Source organism: Narcine bancroftii, chromosome 6 (assembly GCF_036971445.1).
Source record: "Narcine bancroftii isolate sNarBan1 chromosome 6, sNarBan1.hap1, whole genome shotgun sequence".
Classification (NCBI taxonomy): Eukaryota; Metazoa; Chordata; class Chondrichthyes; order Torpediniformes; family Narcinidae; genus Narcine; species Narcine bancroftii.
This window is the reverse complement of record NC_091474.1, coordinates 203,838,721-203,863,819: the sequence shown is the minus strand read 5'-3', so window position 1 is coordinate 203,863,819 and position 25,099 is coordinate 203,838,721. Positions and strand designations below refer to the sequence as shown.

The window sequence follows — 25,099 nt, the reverse complement described above, 5'->3', positions numbered from 1 at the left end:
GGAAGGTATGGAGGGAGGAGACCCAAGAAAATTTTTTACTGAATAGATTCCGCAGGTGCTGGGTCAAGAACATTTCCCGGAAGGTATAATACTGGAACGTGCTCACAGAGCCTTGCGTAGAAGACCTATTTCAGGTCAAAGTCCAAGACCTGTTTTGGTTTGTTGCTTGAATTATTACGACAGAGAAATAATTTTACGAGTGGCTATTAGAAATGCACAACAGAGAAAATCACCCTTGATGATTCAAAATAATCGAGTTTTCTTCTATGCGGATTTGAGTCAAGAAGTTATGTTCCAACGACGGGAATTCAATCCTGCTAAAGAGTTGTTGTGGAAGAAAGGTTACAAGGCAACCAGCTGTTTTGAAGGTTTTTCAAGATGGTTACCAACCAAAGTTCTTTGATTCTCCAAAGGAAGCTATAGCATTTGCTCAAGAGCTGCCAATTACTCAGTTTCAACAGATACAGTCCACCGCAATCTCTAAGGAGACAAGAGATGGAAGAAAAGAGCCGTGCTCCAAGAAGGAATGGTTGTAATGGTGACTCGGCAGTTGGAGCTGATTAAAAGAAGAGTTGTCCTTTTTTTTTTCTAATGTTTTTTTAAAAAAAGGGATATTAAATAATGATGATGTTAGTTTAAGATGAAGTGAGAGTTGGAGGGGAGAACTGGATAGACACTATTTCCTGAAAGTCATCTGCTACGTGTGAGTTATCTCACACCCATTTTTTTTTGGGAGTTACCGCATTGCGCGGTTTAGATGGGAGGGGGTATTTTTAACCTCCTACCCGTTTTTTTTTCTTTTTTTTGTATTATTAGATTAAAGAGCATAAGAAAGTATTTGATTGTTTAAAAAACTAAAAATTGATGTGGTTTTTTTTTGTAAAGTTTATTCAGTAGATAAGGAATATCTGAAATTTAAATGTGAATGGGATGGATAAGTTTTTTTAATATTTTTTCTTTAACTTTAAGGTGAAAGGAGTGGTAATTCTGGTGTATATTATTTTGCTATTTTAGTTATAGAACGAAGGGAATAATGGTGAAAGTTATAAATTGAATTGTAAAATTCTTAATGAGGCTTGAATTTTGTGGTTTATGCTCCATTTGTTGAAGATATAGATTTCATTGTAGATGTGTTTTTATTATTTGGATATCTGAATTTTAACATAATGATTGGGGATATTTAAATGTGGTATTGGAGCTTTTATTGGATAACTATTCAAGAGTAAAAGGGAAAAATGGTGGAAGAGTACTAAAATTGAATTGTACAATGCTTAATGAGGTTTGAATTTTGTTTTAAGATGGTGGTTTATGTGACTAATATGATGATAGATGTGAAGTTAGTTGATATTTGGTGAAGGTTTATCTCTATAGAAAAAATTTTGTTTTTCATCTTTTTTTCATGCTACAATTTTTTTTTAAGAATTGATTATTGTTTAAGAATTTTTGATAGATAATGTTACTAACTTTACTAATCCTTTATATTAAGTTTGAGTTAAATATATGTTTCATCTTAACTCTGTTAAATATATGCGTTTAAGTTTGATTTAAATTTGTTTTTTAATTCTGATATCTTAGTATTAATTACTTTTCTTTTTGTTAGTATTTTAATCGGTTATGTTTTTGTTTTTTTTGTAAGTGGGTTTTTTTCTCACATATATTATTAACTTTATTAATTCTTCACTCTTTATTTTGGGGGCAAAGGGGGGGGTTGGACTAATTTGAGTTGGGTTATTAATGTGTAATAATTAGTGGGGAGGGTATAGTTTATTTATATTACTGATACTGTATTGTAATTTTATTCTTAATTTTTTTAAATGTAATCCTATATGTTATTCATGTTATAAAATCTCAAATAAAGTTTAAAAAAAACCAAAATTTAAGCTTTGTCTTTACAGTCATTGAAACCTGCTAAACATAATTGTCCTAAAATTAGTAGTGAACTCCCAGTAGATGCCCTCTGTTTAGACTGTTTTAAATACAATAACAAAAATGTCATATTTTAAAGTGTAACCAATGTCAATACTTTAATGCTTTCATTTGAAAGAGTAGTTGATATGAACTTCAATAACCTTTAGCAGATGCCATGTTTGAAAAAGGAACAGAAGTGACTGAGAAATAAGTGTAGTTTTCATTGATGTTCTAAGGATTGATCATACAACTAATTTTTCAAGCCTTAATATCCTCTGTATTTTTTTTAAAAAGGAATGTACTAGTTCAGGATATGGGACCACTTCAGTATTGTCTGCCATTAGTCTTCACTAAAATGGTTCTGCTGTTGGCACATCAATTTACTGTTAACATAAAAGAAAAGCAAGAAGGAGCTGAATTTCTGAGAGAGCCTAAACTTGAGAAGAGCATTGCTCTCAGATTGTGGAATCAAGGGTTTTGATTAGATTGCAAAAGGCCCTGCAAAATATTGGCACTATTTCCTGTATGCTTCTTTAAGTGGTCATATGGCAATAATCATGTCTATTATGCTTTTAGATGGACAGAATTCACAATGTGTGGGGAACAGCTCCCTGGCCATTGATATGAGGAAATGAGGAGCACTAGTAATGATCTTTCCCATAGCACATAGCAATGCGGCCCTTCCACAGTTGCCACAATCAGACCTATCTCCTTTTTTTTTCTCACCCTTTAACTCTATGTTGCTGATCTTTAATCCACCAATTCTTCTATTTTTAAATCTTCATCCTTTTAAAAAATTTGTTCAGATCCTTGGTCTGTTCATGTCCTGTTAAATTTCCTCAGTTCCACAATTTCCAATATTTCTTCATTCCAATAATTTTGGCATTCATGAAGTTTATTGCTCCATTAGTGCCATCTGTTGCCTCAGACCAAACTTTTCAACCCTTATGTTTCACCTGGAGATGCATGAGAGACTGAATATTCTGGAATCTGGAACAAAGAACTATCTGCTACAATAACTCAGTGGGTCAGGTAGCATCAGTGGGAGAAAAAGAATGCTGAATATTTCAGGTCAAAACCCTTGATCAACTTCAACATCTTGCATTGAAACTTGAATGTTCCAACCTGAAATGTTTACTGTTCTTCTTCTTCCACTGATGCCGATGCAACTCGGCCCACTGTTCCTGTGGAAGATTGTTTTTTTTTAAGCTCTATTTTTGTCACTTATTGGATTCTCCTTACTTCTCTCTTCCTTTAACAAACTTTTAAAAACTATTTCTCAACTGTTAATATCTTCTTATGTGGTTGATAAATTCTGTTTGTCAGCGCTCTTGTTCAGCACAGTTTACTTTGATTATGGTACATGATGCAACTTTATCTTAATTTTCTTCCCTTTACTGTCACACAATTTCTCAACGTCAATTTTTCATGGTAATTTTCTTTGATAAATTCTCTTTGACAACCCACAGAAAAAAGAAATGGTTTCCCATTAAAAAAAATCCTCCACAACTTCATAGATCTCTCTTCTTCCTTCATTACAACATGTTTTAGAGGGGTATAGGGGAAATAGTGTAGAGTGAAGGGCCCATTCTGTCCTTTTCTATGTGCTTAAGACTACATATTCAGAACAAATATTATTATGAACTTTATGTTCAGGTGAAGAGTACTTGTTAAGGGTATCTTCAATTTACAAATTGCAAGTTGAAATCCTCCATATCAACTACTGATCAGTTAATTCTACAGTTAAAACAAATCGAGTAAAAATGTGTGGCATGGCCTGCTAAGTTCCTCCAGCATTTTTGTGTTTCTACTAAGTAAAAATTTGTTCTGGACATAACACTGGTAAAGGAGATCACTTAAGTCATTAATGAAGCGGAAATTAAAATAGTCAAGAGAGGTTACAATGAAGAAATTAAATTCTAGCAAACGGTAGCTTTATTTAAGAATTTTATCTTTAATTCTATTCATAGATCAATGCCAAATTTATTTTTCTGAACCTAATCCTCCTTGTTATTACTATGTTGCCACATTTGTTTTTGTCCTACTCCATTGCATTTCTTTCCCAATGTTTGTGTTTCATATTTTTCTAATAGTGTCATCCAGGGATTTCCAAACTTTTTCTTTCCACTCACCTACCACCTTAAGTAATTCTTATGCCATCGGTGCTCTATGATTAGTAAGAGATTACTTAAAGTGGTAGGTAAGTGGAAAGAAAAAGGTTTGAAAACCACTGTTTTAATCGTCCCTTATTGACTCGTTATGTGCATGGTTTCATAACTCCAAAGGAAATGGGCCAATGACCATTTTGAGAAAAATATTTGAGTAACAATAGGGTCTACAGCAGTGGTTCTCAACCTTCCCCTCCCACTCACCTACCACCTTAAGCAATCCCTTGCTAATCACAGAACACTGATGGCATAGGAATTACTTAAGGTGGTAGGTGAGTGGAAAGAAAAAGTTTGGGAATCCCTGGATGACAGTACTGGAAAAATATGGAACACACACATTGGGAAAGAAATGCAATGGAGTAGGACAAAAACAAAGGTTCAGAAAAATAAATTTGGCATTGATCTATGAATAGAATTGAAGATAAAATTCTTAAATAAAGTTAAGATAATGGCCTGAACTCAAATAGAAAACCTAATACAAAGAGTTTTATAAAAGCTTGCAGTACATAGGATAAGAAATGTAACATTGTTTTCAATCAATGCATGCAAACAAATTGTTATTGTCATGTGATTACATTAAAAAAGGAAATAAACAACACATGCAAAATGAGAGTAATGAGATTACTCAGTTATATATTTTGAAAGTGGTTTTAAAATTCATACTGTCTCCAGCTTGATTGATGGTGGTCTGCCAAAACGATGCCCCACAGGACTGAATCCTCCTAATGAAAGAAAAATAATATGAGAACTTAGCATTGTTTTTTGTGTGGAAAGGATAACTTTTTTAGATTTCACATTTTGTTCCCTTATTAATGGAGCTATTAATATTCAAAATTCAACACATTTAATAGAAAACGAGAAAAAAATAGCATCTTCTTGGAATCAACATGGGGCAGTACAGAAGAAGACAAAGAGGCACCTTCTGGAGAGGAGAGTTGATAATGTGTGAGTGGAGGTTGTGGTGATGGATAAGAGCCAGTACACATTTTAATAATCCTACATTTGGCAGCAAAGAGCAATATCTATAATCAGCTTCTACAATGATTCCACCTGTGGAAGAAAGCTGGAAATCAGTGTAGAACAAGGTCTGGCAGGAATGGACAACCACATTTATTGAGCAGTTATGAATTAAAGTGAATTTGAACTAATCATCAGCAAACACCTTATTTCTGAAGCCAGATATTGGTTGAACAGCTTGGACACTGCCCTGAGAAACTGTTGCACTGGTATCTTGACTGGGATGATTAACCTCCAATAATGATCATCTTTCTTTGGAACTCAGATCTATGATGAGGCTTGCAGCAGAATGCAAACTGAGGGTTAGCAAGCAGCTTATTGGTGAGAAAGTTTGATTTGATAGAACTGTCAAGATACCAACCATCACTTTGATGACCAAGAATCTGGGCTTCATTCTTCAACCACTGGCTGCTGGTACTGGAATGTCAAAGGTGAACAACAGGATGACAAGTTCATTTTTTCCTTCACTTTCACACTCTCCCCATTCCTCTTTCCAAAACAGAAGCAGTCTCTTTCTTTTTCTCTCCCCCAGTCATTCTATTCTCCTCAACATAACTAATTATCACTTTGGTTGGACGGGAGAAGGCTAGGGTCAGAAGCAAAGATCTTAAAAAAGTATTTATCTTTCAACCAACAGGTACCCTGCTTAAATCTGGTGAACTTCTTTCAGACTTATGGGGCAGGGATTCACAGAAGCCTTCTTAAAATGGGAATTTCAATTCCAGGCTGTGAAACTATCCCTTCTTCTCCCCAAGACTCATGGTTACGCTAAATATCAAGCAGAAGAAGCCTAGCCACTTGCACAATCATCTGTCTCTTCTGCAAACATTAAAAGATACCAGAGGCATTGCAAGTATAATAACCAGAGAAGTGACAAATGAAATACAATGTTGGAAAGTGTACTTGGGTATAAAAAATAAAAGGGCCGACTATTTTCTTTTCAAAATATTTTATTAATATTTTACAATATAAACAATTAAACAGGTCAATGATACAATGTGCTACAAGATTTGAAAAATAATACAAATATTCTCATAACAAGGAAACCCAGAGCATGACAATGAAGTCAAATTTAACAACAAGAAAACCCAAAAGAAGAAAAAAATTACAAAACCCTCTAAGCAAGGGTAAAACAAAGGATTCTGCTGACACCGTGGTTTAGTGAGAAAACACTGGAGAAACTCAGCAGGTCAAACAGTGCCTTTATATAGCAAAGATAAAGATACATTACCAATGTTTCAGGCCTGAGCCCTTTATCAAGGAGTCAGCGAACATGAGAGATAGCCAAACAAAAGGGGGAAGGGGGAGGGTTAGTGAGAGTGGGAGTTGATAGGTGGGGGGGGGGGGGGGGGGAGGAGTCTAGGCTAGGTGGAGAGAGAAAGGAAGTAGGAACTGGAATGACTAGTTAGTGGGGAGGGGGAGGGCGAAGAGGCAAGCTGATTAGTGGAATGCAGTGAACTCAATGTTCATTCCCTGGGGTTGGAGCGGGCCCAGATGAAAAATGAGGTATTGTTCCTCCAATCTGCGGATGGTCAAGGGTGGGGTAGTGACATATATGAATCAAATGACAGCACAGTGCCAAAATTCCAGAACAACACTAAATCTTGAGATTAGGATAATAGTCTATAAATGGGCCATATGTTTGTTGGAACTTAATATTTGAATCCTTGATAGAATATCTAATTTTTTTCTAGGATTAAACAAGACATAATATTCCTTAGCCATTGTGCATGTGGAGTGTTATCTTTCTATTTAATCAAAATTATCAAAATAGACTATTTTCTAAATAGGGAGAAAATTGAAAATATCCAGATAGGACTTCATTCCAAAGGAGCCTGGGAGTTCTCATACAAGTTTATCTTCAAGCTATCTTGCATGTTGAGCCAGTGGTGAAGAAGGAAAATGTAATGGTGGCATTCATTTCAAGAGGAATAGAAATATAAGAACAAGGAATGTTATGTTGAGACTTTTTAAGGCACTGGTGAGACCTCATCAAGTATTGTGAGCAGTTTTAGGCTCCTCTTTTAAATATAGATGTGCTGACATTGGAGAGGCTTCAGAGGAGGTTCACAAGAATGATTCCAGGAATGAAAGGGTTATAATATGAGGAGCTTATGAGAGCTCTTGGCCTGTACTCATTGGAATTTAGAAGAATTGGGGGAATCTCATTGAAATATTTCAAATGTTGAAATGCATGGGCCGAGTAGATGTAGATGGTGGTAGAGCCTCAAACAAGAGAGCACAACTTTAGGATTGAAGGACTTTGAATAAAGATGCAGAGGAATTTCTTCAGCCAGAGGGTTGAAAATCTATGGAATTTGTAGCCACAGGCAGTGGTAGAAGCCAGGACATTGAGTGTATTTAAGACCAAGATTGATAGGTTTCTGATTAGCCAGGGCATCAAAGGGTATGTGGAGCAGGGCAGGGCAGCAGAGTTGTGCAGGAAAATGGATTAGCTCATGATTAAGTGGCGAGGAAGACTTATGGGCTGAATAGTTTATTTCAGCTGTGTCTTGTGGTCTAATAATTGAAGTTGGGGATTAAGATACAGCCAACCTTTGTTCTTCAACTCTAAATACATCGTTTGTGTTCAATCACATAAAAAAGACACTGCACAGGATTTTTTTTGTTGGAGCAACTCAGTTAATTGTTAATTATCTCTTCAAACATTTTAATGAATTCAGCCACAGGTTGACTTGTTCTTGAATGGCCCACCAATGCTCTTCCCTAAAATCCAATCAGAAGTAAAATCTATAATGGACAATATATTTATGATTGTTTGAACTCAATCTTATTCCATATTCAATGTGGTGTTTCATAGCTGATGCTCATGGTTTGCTTAAACCAAATGAAAATAACTATAATTTAATTTTAATAGATACAGCCACATTTTATTGATAGGTTTTGCTATTGTGGAACTGGAGGATGCAGAATTGCACCTGCAATTTCCTGACTGAGAATGATGTGTTAGAAAATATTTAATTGAAGCCAAGTGTTTCTCCACAAATGAGGTGTGGTAAGATATGTTGGTAATAGGATGGGATAAGTGCCAGAAATTAGCTCGAGATTCTACTTGCCAGATTTACATATCTCCAGATCACAAACCCAAAAGCAACATTGACACAGACTCCAAAGCAATTTGCCTAGCTGTCTTGTCAGCTGCACAATTATTGAAACTAACCAACAAAAAAAATACTATCCCACAGTCAAAAGCAAGATTGTAATCCCATATCTATTGCAAGAATACATCTATTTAAATATTAAAAATGCAAACAATATAGGATTATGCATTTGCTCTCAAGCATAAATATAGAAAGAACTACAAACACCTCACTCACATTGACAATATTTGGACATACTAAGCAGAAAAACAATGGCCTCACCTAGCAACATTATGAAAAACTCAAGTAATTTTTTAAATAGGGTGTCTCAGGCAAAGGTCCGAAAAAAAATATTTATTTATTTAATATTTCACTGTGAACCACTACAATAATAATATATACATTCATCATTAAAATACACACAGTGACATTTTACCCTTTTTCCTCCCACCCTCCCGACTCCCTTAAAGTAAAAGAAAATAAATAAAAATAAAAAGTAAAACCATGCATAAGGAAAAGAGTTGTGTCATCTTAAATTTTATATTTAAGTATTTTTATATTTGTCATTTATTATTATTTTAAGAGGTGGAGGTCTGAAATTGGTGGTTTTTAATATACTCTATGTATGGTTTCCAAATTTGCTCAAATAAAGCACATTTGTCCCTTAAATTGTAGGTAATTTTTTTCTAATGGAATACACTTTTTAAGGTTGTTTCTGTTTTCCAAGTTGTCATTGTGCATTTTTTTGCAGCTGCGAGTGCAATCAGAATAAATCTTTTTTGAGTTTTGTCTAATTTTAAGCCTAATTCTTTGTCTTTTATGTTGTTTAACTGGAAGATTTCTGGATCTTTTGGTATCCTATTTTTTATAATTTTATTTAATATTACTTCTAAAAAGGGAGGAATTAATAGATTAAATATTTTATAAAATTCTGTAGAGAATCCACCTTCGCCTGGTGTTTTATTATTCAGTAATGTCATTAATTTATCTTGTATTTCTGCAATTGTCAGGGGTTCTAGTAGTTTATTTAGATCTTCCAATTGTAATTGGGGTAATTCAATGTTTGATAAAAATTCATCTGTCTTGTAATTTTTCCCTGAATTTTCAGTTTGATATAACTTTTAACAGAATTTTCTGAAATTTTCATTAATATAATTTGGGTTGTATGAAATCTGTTTGTCTTCTTTCCTTGTTGTCAATATAGTTCTTTTTGCTTGTTCTGTTTTAAGTTGCCAAGCCAATATTTTGTGTGGTTTCTCTCTTAATTCATAATATCTTTGTTTTGTTTTCATAATATTTTTTCCACTTTGTATGTGTTATATTTTAATTTTTTTCATCAATTCACTCTTTTTCTCTGTATCTTCCTTTCTCATTTCCTTTCTTCATGCAGGTGTATTAGTCAGGCATTGTAAGAGTGAATTTCAGACAACAGGAAAATTTGCATCTCTGGCATCCGCAATCCCTGTAGGTGCCAGATACTGGGCGTAGGGGCCAAAAGGGGGTTATTTACATTTTGGGTATGTTGTGGGTGTTGGCGGCATCCCTTTGAGCTAGCTGTGGGCTTCGGCAGAGACTCAGGGTCGGAGCTGCCATTCTGCTCCATGTTGCATCCGTGTTTGGTGCATAAGTGGTGGGTTTCGCGGACTGGGGACAATTGGCGCAAGCGCGGGAGTTTGGGCGGGAGAGTCTCATAGTTCATTAGCCCATCGACTGGGTTGGCGGGTTGTATAAGGTGAGCGAGGCTCGCATAATTTTTGTTGACTGTTATTTATAGACATTTCATAGAATGCTAAACAAGATCATTACAACAGTTGTTATTATTGGAATGTTACGTTATTATAGATTGCTACGTCTTTTCAGTGTTAATAAATAAAACATTTAGAACTCATCTGGACTTCGTGGTGAATCAATCGAAACACGTCATAAACAAGAGCCCCACCTTGCCTCCAGGTGTCACTGATGGATAGTAGTCGCTACATTTAGTTAATAAAAAAATTGTTGGCACAGAAAATAGAAAAATAGAAGATACAAAATTATCCCTCTTTGGGATAAATACATACAGCGGCCATATTGGTGTGCCACCAAATGGTGGTGAAGAGAATGAAAATGCAAAGGATGTGTAATCCAGACTGGAGAAAGTCAAGTATTAAGGCAACATCAGACAAGCAGATTACAGTGTCAACTGTTGGAAACAGGAGAAGGATGTGGGTATCCAAGATGGTTGCATGGGAGCAGCCCAGAGCGGCCTCTTTGGACCTAGTGTTACAGAAACTCACCAATTATGCGCCATAGACAATCTTTGATGGAATGAGGTGGGACACTGGAACATCGTGAGTTGGCTGCAGCAAGTTGGAAATTGTCAAACAAGAAGCAGACCTCTGAGAAAACACTGAGAAGATGGGCAGACTCAACTGCTGTGGGAATGGAGTGTCCGTTGTAGCCTAGATGGCTGAGGAGACCGAGCCTCTGGTGTGGTGATGTGGGCCTGCAGTGTCAAAGTTGTCATAGCTGCCGGGGTCTTCAGTGTCAGAACTGGCGGTGCGCTGCCAGTGCTTTCAAAGTCAGAGGGTGGCTGCGGGTGACTTTCAGAGTTCGAGTCAGTGGTGTGACTGGTGATGGTCGAGAAGATGGCAAAGTATTGTAAGGTGCCTGGAGTGCCAAGTCATGTGTCAGTTCGGGGATCCATGGTAGATGCAGTGGCCTGGATCGTGGGGCCTAGGAGCTGAGGCTTAAGGACTATGAAGAGACTGTGAAATGGGCCGTAGTTTCACGACAAGCTGGAGGTCTCTTTTTAACATCTGAGGTCCAGTAGATGCCAAGATTCTTGGCCTTGGATGATGGCGTGGTATTAGGTTGCAGTGGCATCTTTGGACCAAGTAGATATTGCAACCTGTCTTACTGTGCCCACTACCTAGTCTCTGACTATTAATATATTGTAACACTATTTTTCATATTTTAAGTAGATGGTGTAACTGTAGTTTGTAAAGTGTAAGAGAACCAGTCTAATATATGATATTTAATTCCTGTGAGGATATAGTGACAGTCTTGGTTTCAAGATGGCGGTGTGGCAGTCGGTCACACATCTCTTGGATATGGTGCTATTGTACCTTGCTGTGTTGAGTCCTGCATGTTCTTTATGTAACACCTTGATCTTGGAGCACATTATCTCTTTTTTTTTACTGTAGCTACGGTTTTAAAGTGACAAATAGAGGCTACTTGAACTTGAAGCAAACAGAGTTCTTCTAGATCAAACTTCAGATTTTCCAGTACAATATCTGCACATTTAAAGGCTCAGGTTAAAATGGCTGCTCTTGTTATACAACAAAAATTGTTTAAGGATAAAACACGCTTTGGAAAAGCAGGAGCAACAGCTAAGGAGGGAAATTAAGCAGCAGAAGCAGCTAAGGAGGAATGAAGAAAAGCAAACATTGCTGCCACCAGGGCCAAAATGGAGGTACTAGGAGCCTCAGAGGTAACTTATCTGAAGTGTTTGATGGTATGGAATCATATCTTGAGAAAGGACAACAGGAAAATAAAACATTTAATGTTGGCAGATCTTTTTGTACCACAGTTACAAGACATGCATACACATGGACAAATCCTCCCAAGGCACGGTGCAACTGATCCACAAGCACCAGTGGAAAAAACCACAGACAGAGCTGCAGCTTGGGTCCAGTCTGTCCCCACAGTTCCCTTGACATACCAGTTAAACATCAGAAATCCGAGTAAACATGCACATGTTACATCTCCAGCTACATTACCTGCTGCAAGCAACAGTGAACAGAGCAACATATTCTCAGTCATGGAAAGGCAAAATGAAATCACTGCATCATTAATTCATCTACAGTGTTCCTCTTCCATGCCCAAGAAGGAGATTAAAGTCTTTGATGGTGACCCACTTCAGAACCATGCATTCAATAAATCCTTGGGACACAATATTGAAAGCAAGAACAAAAGCCACAGAGATTGTCTCTATTATCTGGAACAGTACACGAGTGGAGAGCCAAGGGAACTTGTAAGGAGTTACCTACGTATGGCCTGGTTCAGAGGATTCATGATGACAAAGTCTTTTCTACAGGAGCATTTTGACAAAGAGCTAAAATTGCTACAGCTTATATGGAGAAAGCTCTTTTGTCGATAAAACTGGAAGTCAAGGGCTCTACAAACATATACCCTCTTTCTAAGAGGATGCTGTAATGCCATGAAAGATATTGACTACATGCATGAGCTTAATCTGCTTATTAATATACTAGTCATCATAAGGAAGTTGCCATTCGTGCTGAGGGATATTTGGAGAACCGTAGTCTTTGATTTCCATGAAAAACACAATCAAAATGTTACCTTGAATTTCAAGGATTTCCTTGAAAGGCAAGTGAGGATTGCAACAGAGCCAATATTTGGAGACATCAAAGACACTCCCAACAGGGAGCAAAGATGTAAGGGGGTCCAAGTTAAAGCCTTATCCAAGATTAAAAGGAAGTATTTTTTCTACCACTGTGACATTTGCAGATAAGGAAAATGATAAAGGAACTAAGAAAAAGGAGAGTTTACTTGCTGTGAAGAGCTGTTTGTTCTGTGAAGGTGGACATGCTTTGGAGATGTGTCCATGGTTGGAAAAGAAGGCACCTAGTGAGAAAATCGATTTCCTAAAGTAAAATGGAGTATGTATGGTTGTCTGTGTCAAGGGCACATTAGCAAAAACTGCAGGAAGCATCTCAGCTGCAACATATGCAGTTTAAAGCATCCCAAAATGCTGCATATTTACTGAAGAAAGAAATGGAAAAGAAGCAAGCAGAAAGAAAGGAAGTAGCTGAAAACGATGCTGTTCAGATAAATGGTCTTACTGGGGTCAGTGAAGACAACTGCAAACTCTCAATAGTGCCTGTACAAGTCAAAGCCAGGAAGGTGAATGCAACAGTGCCTACTTATGCATTTCTTGACCCAGGTAGCACTGCACCATTTTGCAGTGGAGCTAATGTACAACCTTAATCTTAAGGGAAGAAGGTCACATATCCTATTGAGAACTATGGATCAAGATAAGGTCATGGAAACCAGCATTGTTTCAGGCTTCGAGGTCGCTGGACTGGACAGCAGTGATTTTTGTGATCTCTCAGGCACCAAGGAAACATCCCAGGCACAAAGGAAACATCCCACATCAAAACAATATCAAATGGTGGTCTCATCTGAGGAAGGATCATCTACCTGAAATTGGCTCTGAGACAGAGATGGTGATTGGTTCAGATGTACCAAAGGCTCTGCAACCAGTAGATGTAATACCATATGGGAGATAGACCTTAAGCTATCAAAGCCACTCTTGGCTGGACAATTAATGGACCACTAGGAAAAAAGGGTGACAATGCTCAGGAGCAGTCAAATACAAGTGTCAACAGAATATCTGTTGTGAAACTTGATGAGCTGTTGGAGCAGCAGTTCAGGAGACACTTTTCCGAGTGCCTCAGTGACGACCAAGAACCTTCAAGAGAAGACAAGCAGTTTAAAAATTTTTTTTTATTTTCATAGACTTGTCAAACATTATAATCTCTTTTACATTCATGTTAAATACAGAGTCTGTATTTATCCACCCACCCTCATACAATTGAAAGTACCGTCAATTAAATTACCTCAATAGCAAAACGAAAAACACTCCATATATTCTCCATTCTCTTTTCCCCCTCCCAACTTATCTTTACCACCCCCCCTCTCCACCGGGCACCAATAACCAAGCTATTGGTGCCAATCTCCCCAGCCATTTTGAGATGTGCCTAATGCACCCATCTACCACATGTACCTCCCTCTGAGCTCCCATATTCGATCTTATTTCTAATATACATTCATCTTTAAACATTAACATTAAAAAAAAACACATCCTCCTCTTTTTCCTAACAATTACAATATTTACAGTCCATCTTTCCCCTGATCCCTTCTTTCCACCTTACTTACATTTAATCCCTAAGCAGTGGCAGGGTTCTTAAAAAATTAATTGCCTCTCTTGTTTCCTTAAAAAACGTTCTTTCCCTTCCCACCCTTACTATCTTCAGCATTGCCGGGTGAAGAAGGGTAAACTTGATTCCTTTTTAAGGCTCTTTTTAACTGGGTTAAATTCCCTCCTGCGTTTCAGTAGTGCTGTGCATGTGTCCAGTTAGAATAAAACCTTCTCCCCCTCATTTTCCACCAGACCCTTCCTAGCCTTCGCACCCACTGCCATTGCCCTTAAAATCCTCTCTCTATCCTGGGAGCAAAGGAGCCTTACCAGGAGAGAGCATAGCCGTTGGTGTGGCCCTGGGAGGTGAACCCATTCTATTCTTACATTATTCCCAATTTGTTCCCTTCCCAGTGTATTTGGGATCCATTTTTCAGGAACTCCACCATGTCTCTTCCCTCCTTACCCTCCTTCACCCCCACAATTTTAACTATATTCCTCCTGCTGATGCTTTCTAAAGTATCTATCTTCTTCCATATCTTTACGCTATCCCTTTTCCACGCATTCATTTTGCTCTCTCATCCATTCTTTCTTCCACTCTCTCAATTTTCTCTTCTGTTTCAGGTTTTCCATTTTTTTTTTGATAGTCCCCTGCCCTGCCACCATAGTGTTCAAAGTTCTTTTTATCTGGCTAATGGCCTCCAGTATCTCCCTGGAAAAGGGCATCAGGCCCTCTGCCCCTTTACCTGTCTTTCACCTTCCTATAATGTCCTCTTTTTGCTCCCACATTATTCCTCTTCCTCCTCGCTTTCTGACTCCAGGCCATCCTACCACGCTATTTTTCTGCCAAATCACCTCTGGCCACGCTCCTACTGGAGTCCTCCAGGCCCGACACCTCAAACGCCCTCCAACGTCTTGGACCTGACCGCTTCGCGCCTTTCATTTGGAGCGGCCTTACCAGCCCGCGGGGTCATTCTCTCCAACGCTGTCTCAACCTCGACTTGGATCTCTCGACCTCAGGTCCCCAACTCTCCCATGCCCAATAGTGCTCCCGTCACCACCTGCATCACCATCCATGCCTCAACTTGACTTCCCCGACCTCAGGTCACTGACTCTCCCACTCCCAACAGTGCTCCTGTCGTGCCCCATCACCATCCACTTCTCCTCAGTTGGTTGCCCGTGATCTCGGGTCCATGAATCTCCAGCGCCTGACAGAGCTCCTGTCGCTGCCCGTGTTGCCGTCAGCTCCCCCTCGGCTCAGTTACCCCGTCCTCAGGTTTCTTAACCGTTTCCACCCAATGGTACTCCCACCACCGCCCATGTCACCAACACGGCCTCGGCTTGGCTCCTCTGCCCAAAGGCGCTCTCATTGTGTTGGTTGCGTCCTTTCCCCGGTCCCCTCAAGATACAACTATACTGGGGCCATCCTATCTCTCCTTCCCGGGTGGGCACCATTTCCTCGTTAAGCTTTGGGGCTCTGTTGTCACTGCCTCCGCTGCTGACATCTCGATAGGCCCTGGTTTGGCCTCTCCTCCTCCACCATGCAGTAAGTCTCTTCTCCTGTCCTGTCTCTTCGTTCTTTTTCCCATCTTTTTTCTTTCCCTTCTCACTTTCATCTGTTCACATTCTTGGTTATATTCCTTTTTGGGTTCTATTTATTTTAGAAGATTGTCTTGTATTCTCTTTTCCTTGGAGAGCTCGGTTCACCCTACAAGACCCTCACTGCCATCTTGGAGCTCCTAGACAAGCAGTTCTTGGATTTAGTCCCAAAATCTGCCATATGGACAATATTGCATTTGATTACCTTTAAGGAAAGGAGAAATATGCATGCCTGACATTAGATGCATTGTTGAACAATGTCTTCTTTCTTTGGCTTGGCTTCGCGGACGAAGATTTATGGAGGGGGTAAAAAGTCCACGTCAGCTGCAGGCTCGTTTGTGGCTGACAAGTCCGATGCGGGACAGGCAGACACGATTGCAGCGGTTGCAAGGGAAAATTGGTTGGTTGGGGTTGGGTGTTGGGTTTTTCCTCCTTTGCCTTTTGTCAGTGAGGTGGGCTCTGCGGTCTTCTTCAAAGGAGGTTGCTGCCCGCCAAACTGTGAGGCGCCAAGATGCACGGTTTGAGGCGTTATCAGCCCACTGGCGGTGGTCAATGTGGCAGGCACCAAGAGATTTCTATAGGCAGTCCTTGTAACTTTTCTTTGGTGCACCTCTGTCACGGTGGCCAGTGGAGAGCTCGCCATATAACACGATCTTGGGAAGGCGATGGTCCTCCATTCTGGAGACGTGACCCATCCAGCGCAGCTGGATCTTCAGCAGCGTGGACTCGATGCTGTCGACCTCTGCCATCTCGAGTACTTTGACGTTAGGGATGAAAGCACTCCAATGGATGTTGAGGATGGAGCGGAGACAACGCTGGTGGAAGCGTTCTAGGAGGCGTAGGTGGTGCCGATAGAGGACCCATGATTCGGAGCCGAACAGGAGTGTGGGTATGACAACGGCTCTGTATACGCTTATCTTTGTGAGGTTTTTCAGTTGGTTGTTTTTCCAGACTCTTTTGTGTAGTCTTCCAAAGGCGCTATTTGCCTTGGCGAGTCTGTTGTCTATCTCATTGTCGATCCTTGCATCTGATGAAATGGTGCAGCCGAGATAGGTAAACTGGTTGACCGTTTTGAGTTTTGTGTGCCCGATGGAGATGTGGGGGGGCTGGTAGTCATGGTGGGGAGCTGGCTGATGGAGGACCTCAGTTTTCTTCAGGCTGACTTCCAGGCCAAACATTTTGGCAGTTTCCGCAAAGCAGGACGTCAAGCGCTGAAGAGCTGGCTCTGAATGGGCAACTAAAGCGGCATCGTCTGCAAAGAGTAGTTCACGGACAAGTTTCTCTTGTCTCTTGGTGTGAGCTTGCAGGCGCCTCAGATTGAAGAGACTGCCATCCGTGCGGTACCGGATGTAAACAGCGTCTTCATTGTTGGGGTCTTTCATGGCTTGGTTCAGCATCATGCTGAAGAAGATTGAAAAGAGGGTTGGTGCGAGAACACAGCCTTGCTTCACGCCATTGTTAATGGAGAAGGGTTCAGAGAGCTCATTGCTGTATCTGACCCGACCTTGTTGGTTTTCGTGCAGTTGGATAATCATGTTGAGGAACTTTGGGGGACATCCGAAGCGCTCTAGTATTTGCCAAAGCCCTTTCCTGCTCACGGTGTCGAAGGCTTTGGTGAGGTCAACAAAGGTGATGTAGAGTCCTTTGTTTTGTTCTCTGCACTTTTCTTGGAGCTGTCTGAGGGCAAAGACCATGTCAGTAGTTCCTCTGTTTGCGCGAAAGCCGCACTGTGATTCTGGGAGAATATTCTCGGCGACACTACGTATTATTCTATTTAGTAGAATCCTAGCGAAGATTTTGCCTGCAATGGAGAGCAACGTGATTCCCCTGTAGTTTGAGCAGTCTGATTTCTTGCCTTTGTTTTTGTACAGGGTGATGATGGTGGCATCACGAAGATCCTGAGGCAGTTTTCCTTGGTCCCAACAAAGCTTGAAAAACTCATGCAGTTTGGCATGCAGAGTTTTGCCGCCAGCCTTCCAGACCTCTGGGGGGATTCCATCCATACCTGCTGCTTTGCCACTTTTCAGTTGTTCGATTGCCTTATATGTCTCATCCTGGGTGAGGACCTCATCCAGCTCTAGCCTTAGGGGCTGTTGAGGGAGCTGGAGCAGGGCGGAATCTTGGACTGAGCGGTTGGCACTGAAAAGAGATTGGAAGTGTTCTGACCATCGGTTGAGGATGGAGATCTTGTCGCTGAGGAGGACTTTGCCGTCTGAGCTGCGCAGCGGGCTTTGGACTTGGGGTGAGGGGCCGTACACAGCCTTTAGAGCCTCGTAGAAACCCCTGAAGTCGCCAATGTCCGCGCTGAGCTGGGTTTGTTTGGCGAGGCTAGTCCACCACTCATTTTGGATCTCCCGGAGTTTGCGCTGAAGATGGCTGCATGCGCGACGGAAGGCTTGTTTCTTCTCTGGACAGGACGGCTTTGTAAGGTGAGCCTGGTGGGCAGCTCGCTTCTTTGCCAGCAGCTCCTGGATTTCCTGGCTGTTTTCGTCAAACCAGTCCTTGTTTTTCCTGGAGGAGAAGCCCAGTACCTCTTCAGTGGATTGCAGTATGGTAGTCTTCAACTGATCCCAGAGGGTTTCAGGGGACGGGTCCGTGAGGTGGGTTGCATCGTCGAGCTTTGCTTTGAGGTTTGCCTGGAAGTTTCCTCTCGCTTCGTCTGACTGCTGGTTTCCAACATTGAACCTCTTTCTGGGGGCTTTATTGTTCCTGGGCTTTGGCTTGAAGTGAAGGTTGAGCTTGCAGCGAACCAGCCGGTGGTCAGTGTGGCATTCTGCACTAGGCATGCCCCTGGTGTGGAGTACATCTCGTTTGTCACTTTCTCGCACCAGGATGTAGTCCAGGAGGTGCCAGTGTTTGGATCGGGGATGCATCCAGGTGGTCTTAAGGCTGTCCCTCTGCTGAAAAAGGGTGTTTGTAATGTCGAGCCGCTGTTCTGCGCAGAGCTTCAACAGGAGGCGCCCATTGTCGTTGCACTTGCCGACACCATGCTTGCCCAGGATTCCTGGCCAGGTTTCTGAGTCTTTGCCGACACGAGCGTTGAAGTCGCCCAGGATGACAACCTTGTCGGCTGTAGCGGTGCGTTGGATGAGGTTGCGCAGGTCGGTGTAGAACTTGTCCTTTTCTGCTGGTTCCGCCTGGAGGGTTGGAGCATAGACACTGATGAGGGTGATGTGACGCTTGTTTTGAAGGGGGAGTCGCATGGACATGATTCGGTCCGAGAGGCCTGTCGGAAGGTTTTCGAGTTTGGAGGCAATGAAGCTCTTGACCATGAAGCCTACACCAGATAGGCGTCGTTCATCCGAAGGCTTGCCAGACCAGTAGAGTGTGTAGCCCGCGCCGCGTTCTTGGAGGCTGCCTACATCTGCCAGGCGGACTTCACTGAGAGCGGCTATGTCGATGTCAAGTCTGAGGAATTCATGTGCAATGAGGGCAGACCGACGTTCAGGTCGGTGGCTGTCAGCCTTGTCTAGCATGGTTCTGATGTTCCAGCATGCTAGCTTGAGTTTGTGAGCATCTTTTGAGGGGGAGGACGTGGAGGGGGGGACGTGGAGGGGGAGGACGTGGAGGGGGAGGACGTGGAGGGGGAGGACGTGGACTTGTCCTCGGGCCTGCGCAAAGGAGCTTTTAGGTGGAGTGCAGTGCGCGCAGTACTGGCCCCACCCTTTACACCCATGGTTTGTGTGCCGCGGCCGAGCAAGCTGGACGTGGCAGCGAGGTCCTTGGGTCGTAGGTTTTATATCGGAGTGGCCTTCTCCTATGCAGGTTTCTTACCCGGGCTGGAGGGGTCTGCCTCCCCTCCTAGGTCAGTCCATACTGCCCGGACCGGGGCCGAGGCCGCCGCAGCTCACCCTGTACCTGGACTGGGGCCGCCGCCTCCCACTCTCTGCCCGGACCGGGGCCTCCGCCTGCCTCACTAGACCGAGGCCGGGGCCGCCGTCTCCCCCTTGCTCCTGCCCGTATCGGGGCCGCCGCCGTCTACCCTTCGCCCGGACCGGGGCCGGGGCCGCTGCTGCTCTCCCTGTGCCCGGACTGGGGCCGCCGCCTCCAACTCTCTGCCCGTATCGGGGCCTCCACCTGCCTCACTAGACCGAGGCCGGGGCCGCCGTCTCCCCCTTGCTCCTGCCCGTATCGGGGCCGCCGCCGTCTACCCTTTGCCCGGACCGGGGCCGGGGCCGCTGCTGCTCTCCCTGTGCCCGAACAATGTTCTTTCTTTGGCTTGGCTTCGCGGACGAAGATTTATGGAGGGGGTAAAAAGTCCACGTCAGTTGCAGGCTCGTTTGTGGCTGACAAGTCCGATGCGGGACAGGCAGACACGATTGCAGCGGTTGCAAGGGAAAATTGGTTGGTTGGGGTTGGGTGTTGGGGTTTTCCTCCTTTGCCTTTTGTCAGTGAGGTGGGCTCTGCGGTCTTCTTCAAAGGAGGTTGCTGCCCGCCAAACTGTGAGGCGCCAAGATGCACGGTTTGAGGCGTTATCAGCCCACTGGCGGTGGTCAATGTGGCAGGCACCAAGAGATTTCTTTAGGCAGTCCTTGTACCTTTTCTTTGGTGCACCTCTGTCACGGTGGCCAGTGGAGAGCTCGCCATATAACACGATCTTGGGAAGGCGATGGTCCTCCATTCTGGAGACGTGACCCATCCAGCGCAGCTGGATCTTCAGCAGCGTGGACTCGATGCTGTCGACCTCTGCCATCTCGAGTACTTCGACGTTAGGGGTGTAAGCGCTCCAATGGATGTTGAGGATGGAGCGGAGACAACGCTGGTGGAAGCGTTCTAGGAGCCGTAGGTGGTGCCGGTAGAGGACCCATGATTCGGAGCCGAACAGGAGTGTGGGTATGACAACGGCTCTGTATACGCTTATCTTTGTGAGGTTTTTCAGTTGGTTGTTTTTCCAGACTCTTTTGTGTAGTCTTCCAAAGGCACTATTTGCCTTGGTGAGTCTGTTGTCTATCTCATTGTCGATCCTTGCATCTGATGAAATGGTGCAGCCGAGATAGGTAAACTGGTTGACCGTTTTGAGTTTTGTGTGCCCGATGGAGATGTGGGGTGGCTGGTAGTCATGGTGGGGAGCTGGCTGATGGAGGACCTCAGTTTTCTTCAGGCTGACTTCCAGGCCAAACATTTTGGCAGTTTCCGCAAAGCAGGACGTCAAGCGCTGAAGAGCTGGCTCTGAATGGGCAACTAAAGCGGCATCATCTGCAAAGAGTAGTTCACGGACAAGTTTCTCTTGTGTCTTGGTGTGAGCTTGCAGGCGCCTCAGATTGAAGAGACTGCCATCCGTGCGGTACCGGATGTAAACAGCGTCTTCATTGTTGGGGTCTTTCATGGCTTGGTTCAGCATCATGCTGAAGAAGATTGAAAAGAGGGTTGGTGCGAGAACACAGCCTTGCTTCACGCCATTGTTAATGGAGAAGGGTTCAGAGAGCTCATTGCTGTATCTGACCCGACCTTGTTGGTTTTCGTGCAGTTGGATAATCATGTTGAGGAACTTTGGGGGACATCCGATGCGCTCTAGTATTTGCCAAAGCCCTTTCCTGCTCACGGTGTCGAAGGCTTTGGTGAGGTCAACAAAGGTGATGTAGAGTCCTTTGTTTTGTTCTCTGCACTTTTCTTGGAGCTGCCGAACAATGTACACTGAACCTAAAGTCAAGATTCAATTGGGATTCTTCCTTTCAGACTACACCAAAGGTTATGCAAAGTACTAGTGTCTTGGAATGAAGTGATGGCAAAAAATGGCATCTATCACACTGTGGGGTTTTACATCCACAAAAGAAAAAAAAAACTGTGAGGGGTGTTTGACTGGAACGACATTTCAAGGAATTTCACTAAATTCTCAGCACTTACATGGGCCAGACCTGATCGGTACATTGATGGCAATCTTGGCTAGATTCTGAAAAGAACCTGTCATCACTGCAGACATTGAACAATGTTCCAAAAGGTGAAAGCACCAAATGAAGACCGTGACTTGTTACAGTTCCTCTGGTGGCCTGATGAAGACTACAGTCAGAACATGGTGGAATACAGAATGACGGTGCATCTGTTTGGAGCAACCTCATCTCCAAGTTATACAAACTTTGCTCTTAGGAAGTGTGCTGAAGACCATGTAAGACAGTTTAGCCCTCAAGCTGTAAGTGCCATCATGAACAACTTCTACATGGATGACTGTCTCACTTCAGCAGCTTCAGAAGAAGATGCAATAGCTCTTTATCGTGAGCTACGAGTGATCTGTTTCAAGGGTGGCTTTCTACTTACCAAGACAATAAGTAACAGTCGTCATGTGTTGACTGCCATACCTGAATCAGAGAGGGCAAAGGAAATGAAGAATCCGGACTTGCACTGTGACAACCTTCTTTACGAGAGGGTATGTTCAGTGATGTTTTTAAGTTCAAAATCATCTTGAAGGACTGACTGCTAACAAGGAGGATTCTTTTAACAGTCAGTTCGATATATGATCCGATGGGAATATTGGCATATTGGCACCAGTAGTCCTGACTGCCAAAAAGATTCTCCAAGATTTGTGTAGGAAAAGGATTCGTTGGGTTGATACATTGTACAGGAATGGATGTGTTGGATTCAGGATCTTCATAAGCTGGTGGACTTCAAGGTTGAAAGATGCTTCAAGCCCACAAGCTTTTGGGAAGTCACGTGATGGAGTAGTGGCCAGACGGTGAACTCCAGCCCTCTCCAGAAAAGTTGAAAAAAATAAAGGAAAGCACAAAGGCACAAAAATAAAAATTAAAGTAAAGTGAATATAAAGGTGGAAAGAAGATGGCGACGAAAAAAGAAAAGTCGAAACTAACGGTAAGAAGAGAGGAAGAGAAGACAACAGAAGAAGAAGGAGAAGGCCTTACCTGTTCGAAGAGGCCCGCGGTGGAGAGAGAAGCCCGCTCCCTCAGGTCGGTAGAAAGTGGATTACAAAAATGGCTCGCTGAGCCGAGTAAAAGTGCGCAACCGCGCATGCAAAAAAACACACCGACGGGAGGGGCGACCAGCTGGGGAGTCGATCTCCACAGCCGGCAATGACAGCTACAGAACAGCAGCAGCAAGAGGAGAACATAGAAGACAATGAAAACAAGAAAGAAGAGAAGAAAAAGAAAACAAAGAAACAACAGATGGCCAACCCAGAGGAAGAAGAAGAGGAAGAGGAAGAGTACAGTGAAATGGAAGAAGAAGGGAAAGGCAAGACAATGGATATATTTTCTCTTCTTAAAGAATACATGGATTCATTTAAAGAATGGCAAGCACAAGAATTTAGTGATTTAAGAAGAAGAATAAACAGTACAGAAGAGAAAGTGAATAAAATAGATATGACCATATCAGAAATAGGAAAAAGAATGGACAAGGTGGAAGAACGAGAAGCAGCAGTAGGAATGGAGGTAGAGGACTTAAAAAAGAAATTAGAAGAATCTAATAAAAAAGTTAAAGAGACATCAGAGCTGTTAGCTCAGAAAATAGATATAATGGAAAATTATAACAGAAGAAATAATATAAAGATAGTGGGCCTTAAGGAAGATGAAGAAGGCAAGAATATGAGAGAGTTTATAAAAGATTGGATCCCCAGGATCTTAGGATGTCCAGAACTACAGCAAGAAATGGAAATAGAAAGGGCACGTAGAACATTAGCCTTTAAAGCACAACCACAACAAAAGCCAAGATCCATTTTAGTAAAATTCCTAAGATATACTACAAGAGAAAAGGTACTGGAGAAAACAATGGAGAAAGTAAGAGAGGACAACAAGCCACTGGAGTACAAAGGGCAAAAATTTTTATTTATCCAGATATAAGTTTTGAACTCCTGAAGAAGAGAAAGGAGTTCAATACATCAAAGGCGATTTTATGGAAGAAAGGGTATAAATTTATACTAAAGCATCCAGCGGTATTGAAAATATTTATTTCAGGACAGCAAAACAGACTATTCTCGGATCCAGAGGAAGCACGAAAATTTGCAGAACAATTACAAAATAGACTGAGAGATGAAGACGTGTAACGAGAGTACAAAAGACTGCGAACTAAAAAGACGTGTGTATAGGACTATATACATATATAATACATATATTACATAAGTGTTTGTGCATTTAAAAGAAAATATATAGTGTATAGAGAAGAATTAATGAGGGAAAAAAAGGGGAAGAGAGGAGTAAAGAGGGAATTTAGAGAGTGACCTTTGTTGTATATAAAAATTGAAATCTTTTCTGGGGGGGCTGGGTAGGGAGAAATTACGGTCACTGCAAAATCAGTTGACGCTTGCGAGTGAATTCGCAAATCCAAATGGAGAGGGGAGATGTGGTTGCCCGACAAGGGATAATGGGCAACTCACAATGTTGTCTTATAAACTGTTCAAAGAAAGAAAGCAGAAATGGATGAGAAGGAAAGGTGATGATGAGAAAACGGAAGGGAAAGATAAACAAAGTATAAAATGGCTACATTAAACTATATGACTTTAAATATTAATGGAATACATAACCAAATCAAAAGGAAGAAACTGCTAAATTTACTGAAAAAAGAAAAAATTGATATTGAATTTGTGCAAGAAACACACTTAACTGAAGTGGAGCACAAGAAATTAAAGAGAGATTGGATAGGACATGTAACGGCAGCGTTATATAACTCAAAAGCTAGAGGAGTGGCTATATTAATCAGTAAAAATGTACCAATTAAAATAGAAGAGGAAATAATAGATCCAGCAGGAAGATATGTAATGATAAAATGTCAGATATATTCGGAGTTTTGGAATTTACTTAATATATATTCGCCTAATGAAGAAGATCAAAAATTTATGCAGGATATTTTTCTGAAGATAGCAGATACGCAAGGGAATATATTAATAGGAGGGGATTTCAATCTCAATTTGGATTCAAACATAGATAAAACCGGGAAAAAAATTAACAGAAAGAATAAAGTAACCAAATTTATAATTAAATCGATGCAAGAAATGCAACTTTTGGATAAATGGAGGAAACAACACCCAAAGGAAAAGGAATATTCATATTATTCGGATAGACATAAAACATATTCAAGAATAGATTTATTCCTGTTATCAGCTTGTATACAAGATAGAGTTAGGAAAACAGAATATAAAGCTAGAATATTATCGGACCATTCACCCTTGATATTGACAATAGAGTTAGAGGATATCCCTCCAAAAATGTATAGATGGAGATTAAACCCCATGCTACTTAAAAGACAGGATTTTAGAGAATTCATAGAAAGACAAATTAAAATGTATTTTGAAATAAATACGGAATCAGTGAAGGATAAGTTTATATTATGGGACGCAATGAAAGCGTTCATCAGAGGGCAAATAATAAGTTACGTAACTAAGATAAAGAAGGATTACAATCAGGAAACAGAACAGTTGGAAAAGGAAATAGCAGATATAGAGAAAG

General features: G+C 41.6%; 1 protein-coding gene across 6 annotated transcripts in view; it reads right to left on the bottom strand.

The window, feature by feature from the left end:
- The window catches only part of ahi1 (Abelson helper integration site 1), a 343,535-nt gene that overhangs the window by 54,237 nt on the left and 264,199 nt on the right, over positions 1-25,099 (bottom strand). For 4 of the 6 annotated variants that reach the window (XM_069887253.1, XM_069887251.1, XM_069887254.1 and 1 more), the window contains one exon: positions 4,740-4,798. In XM_069887253.1, coding sequence (XP_069743354.1) covers positions 4,740-4,798 — 59 coding nt within the window. Of the gene's footprint in view, positions 1-4,739; positions 4,799-5,470; positions 5,511-7,758; positions 7,821-25,099 lie in introns of those variants that run through there. The other 2 variants (XM_069887259.1, XM_069887257.1) reach the window with 2 other exon arrangements.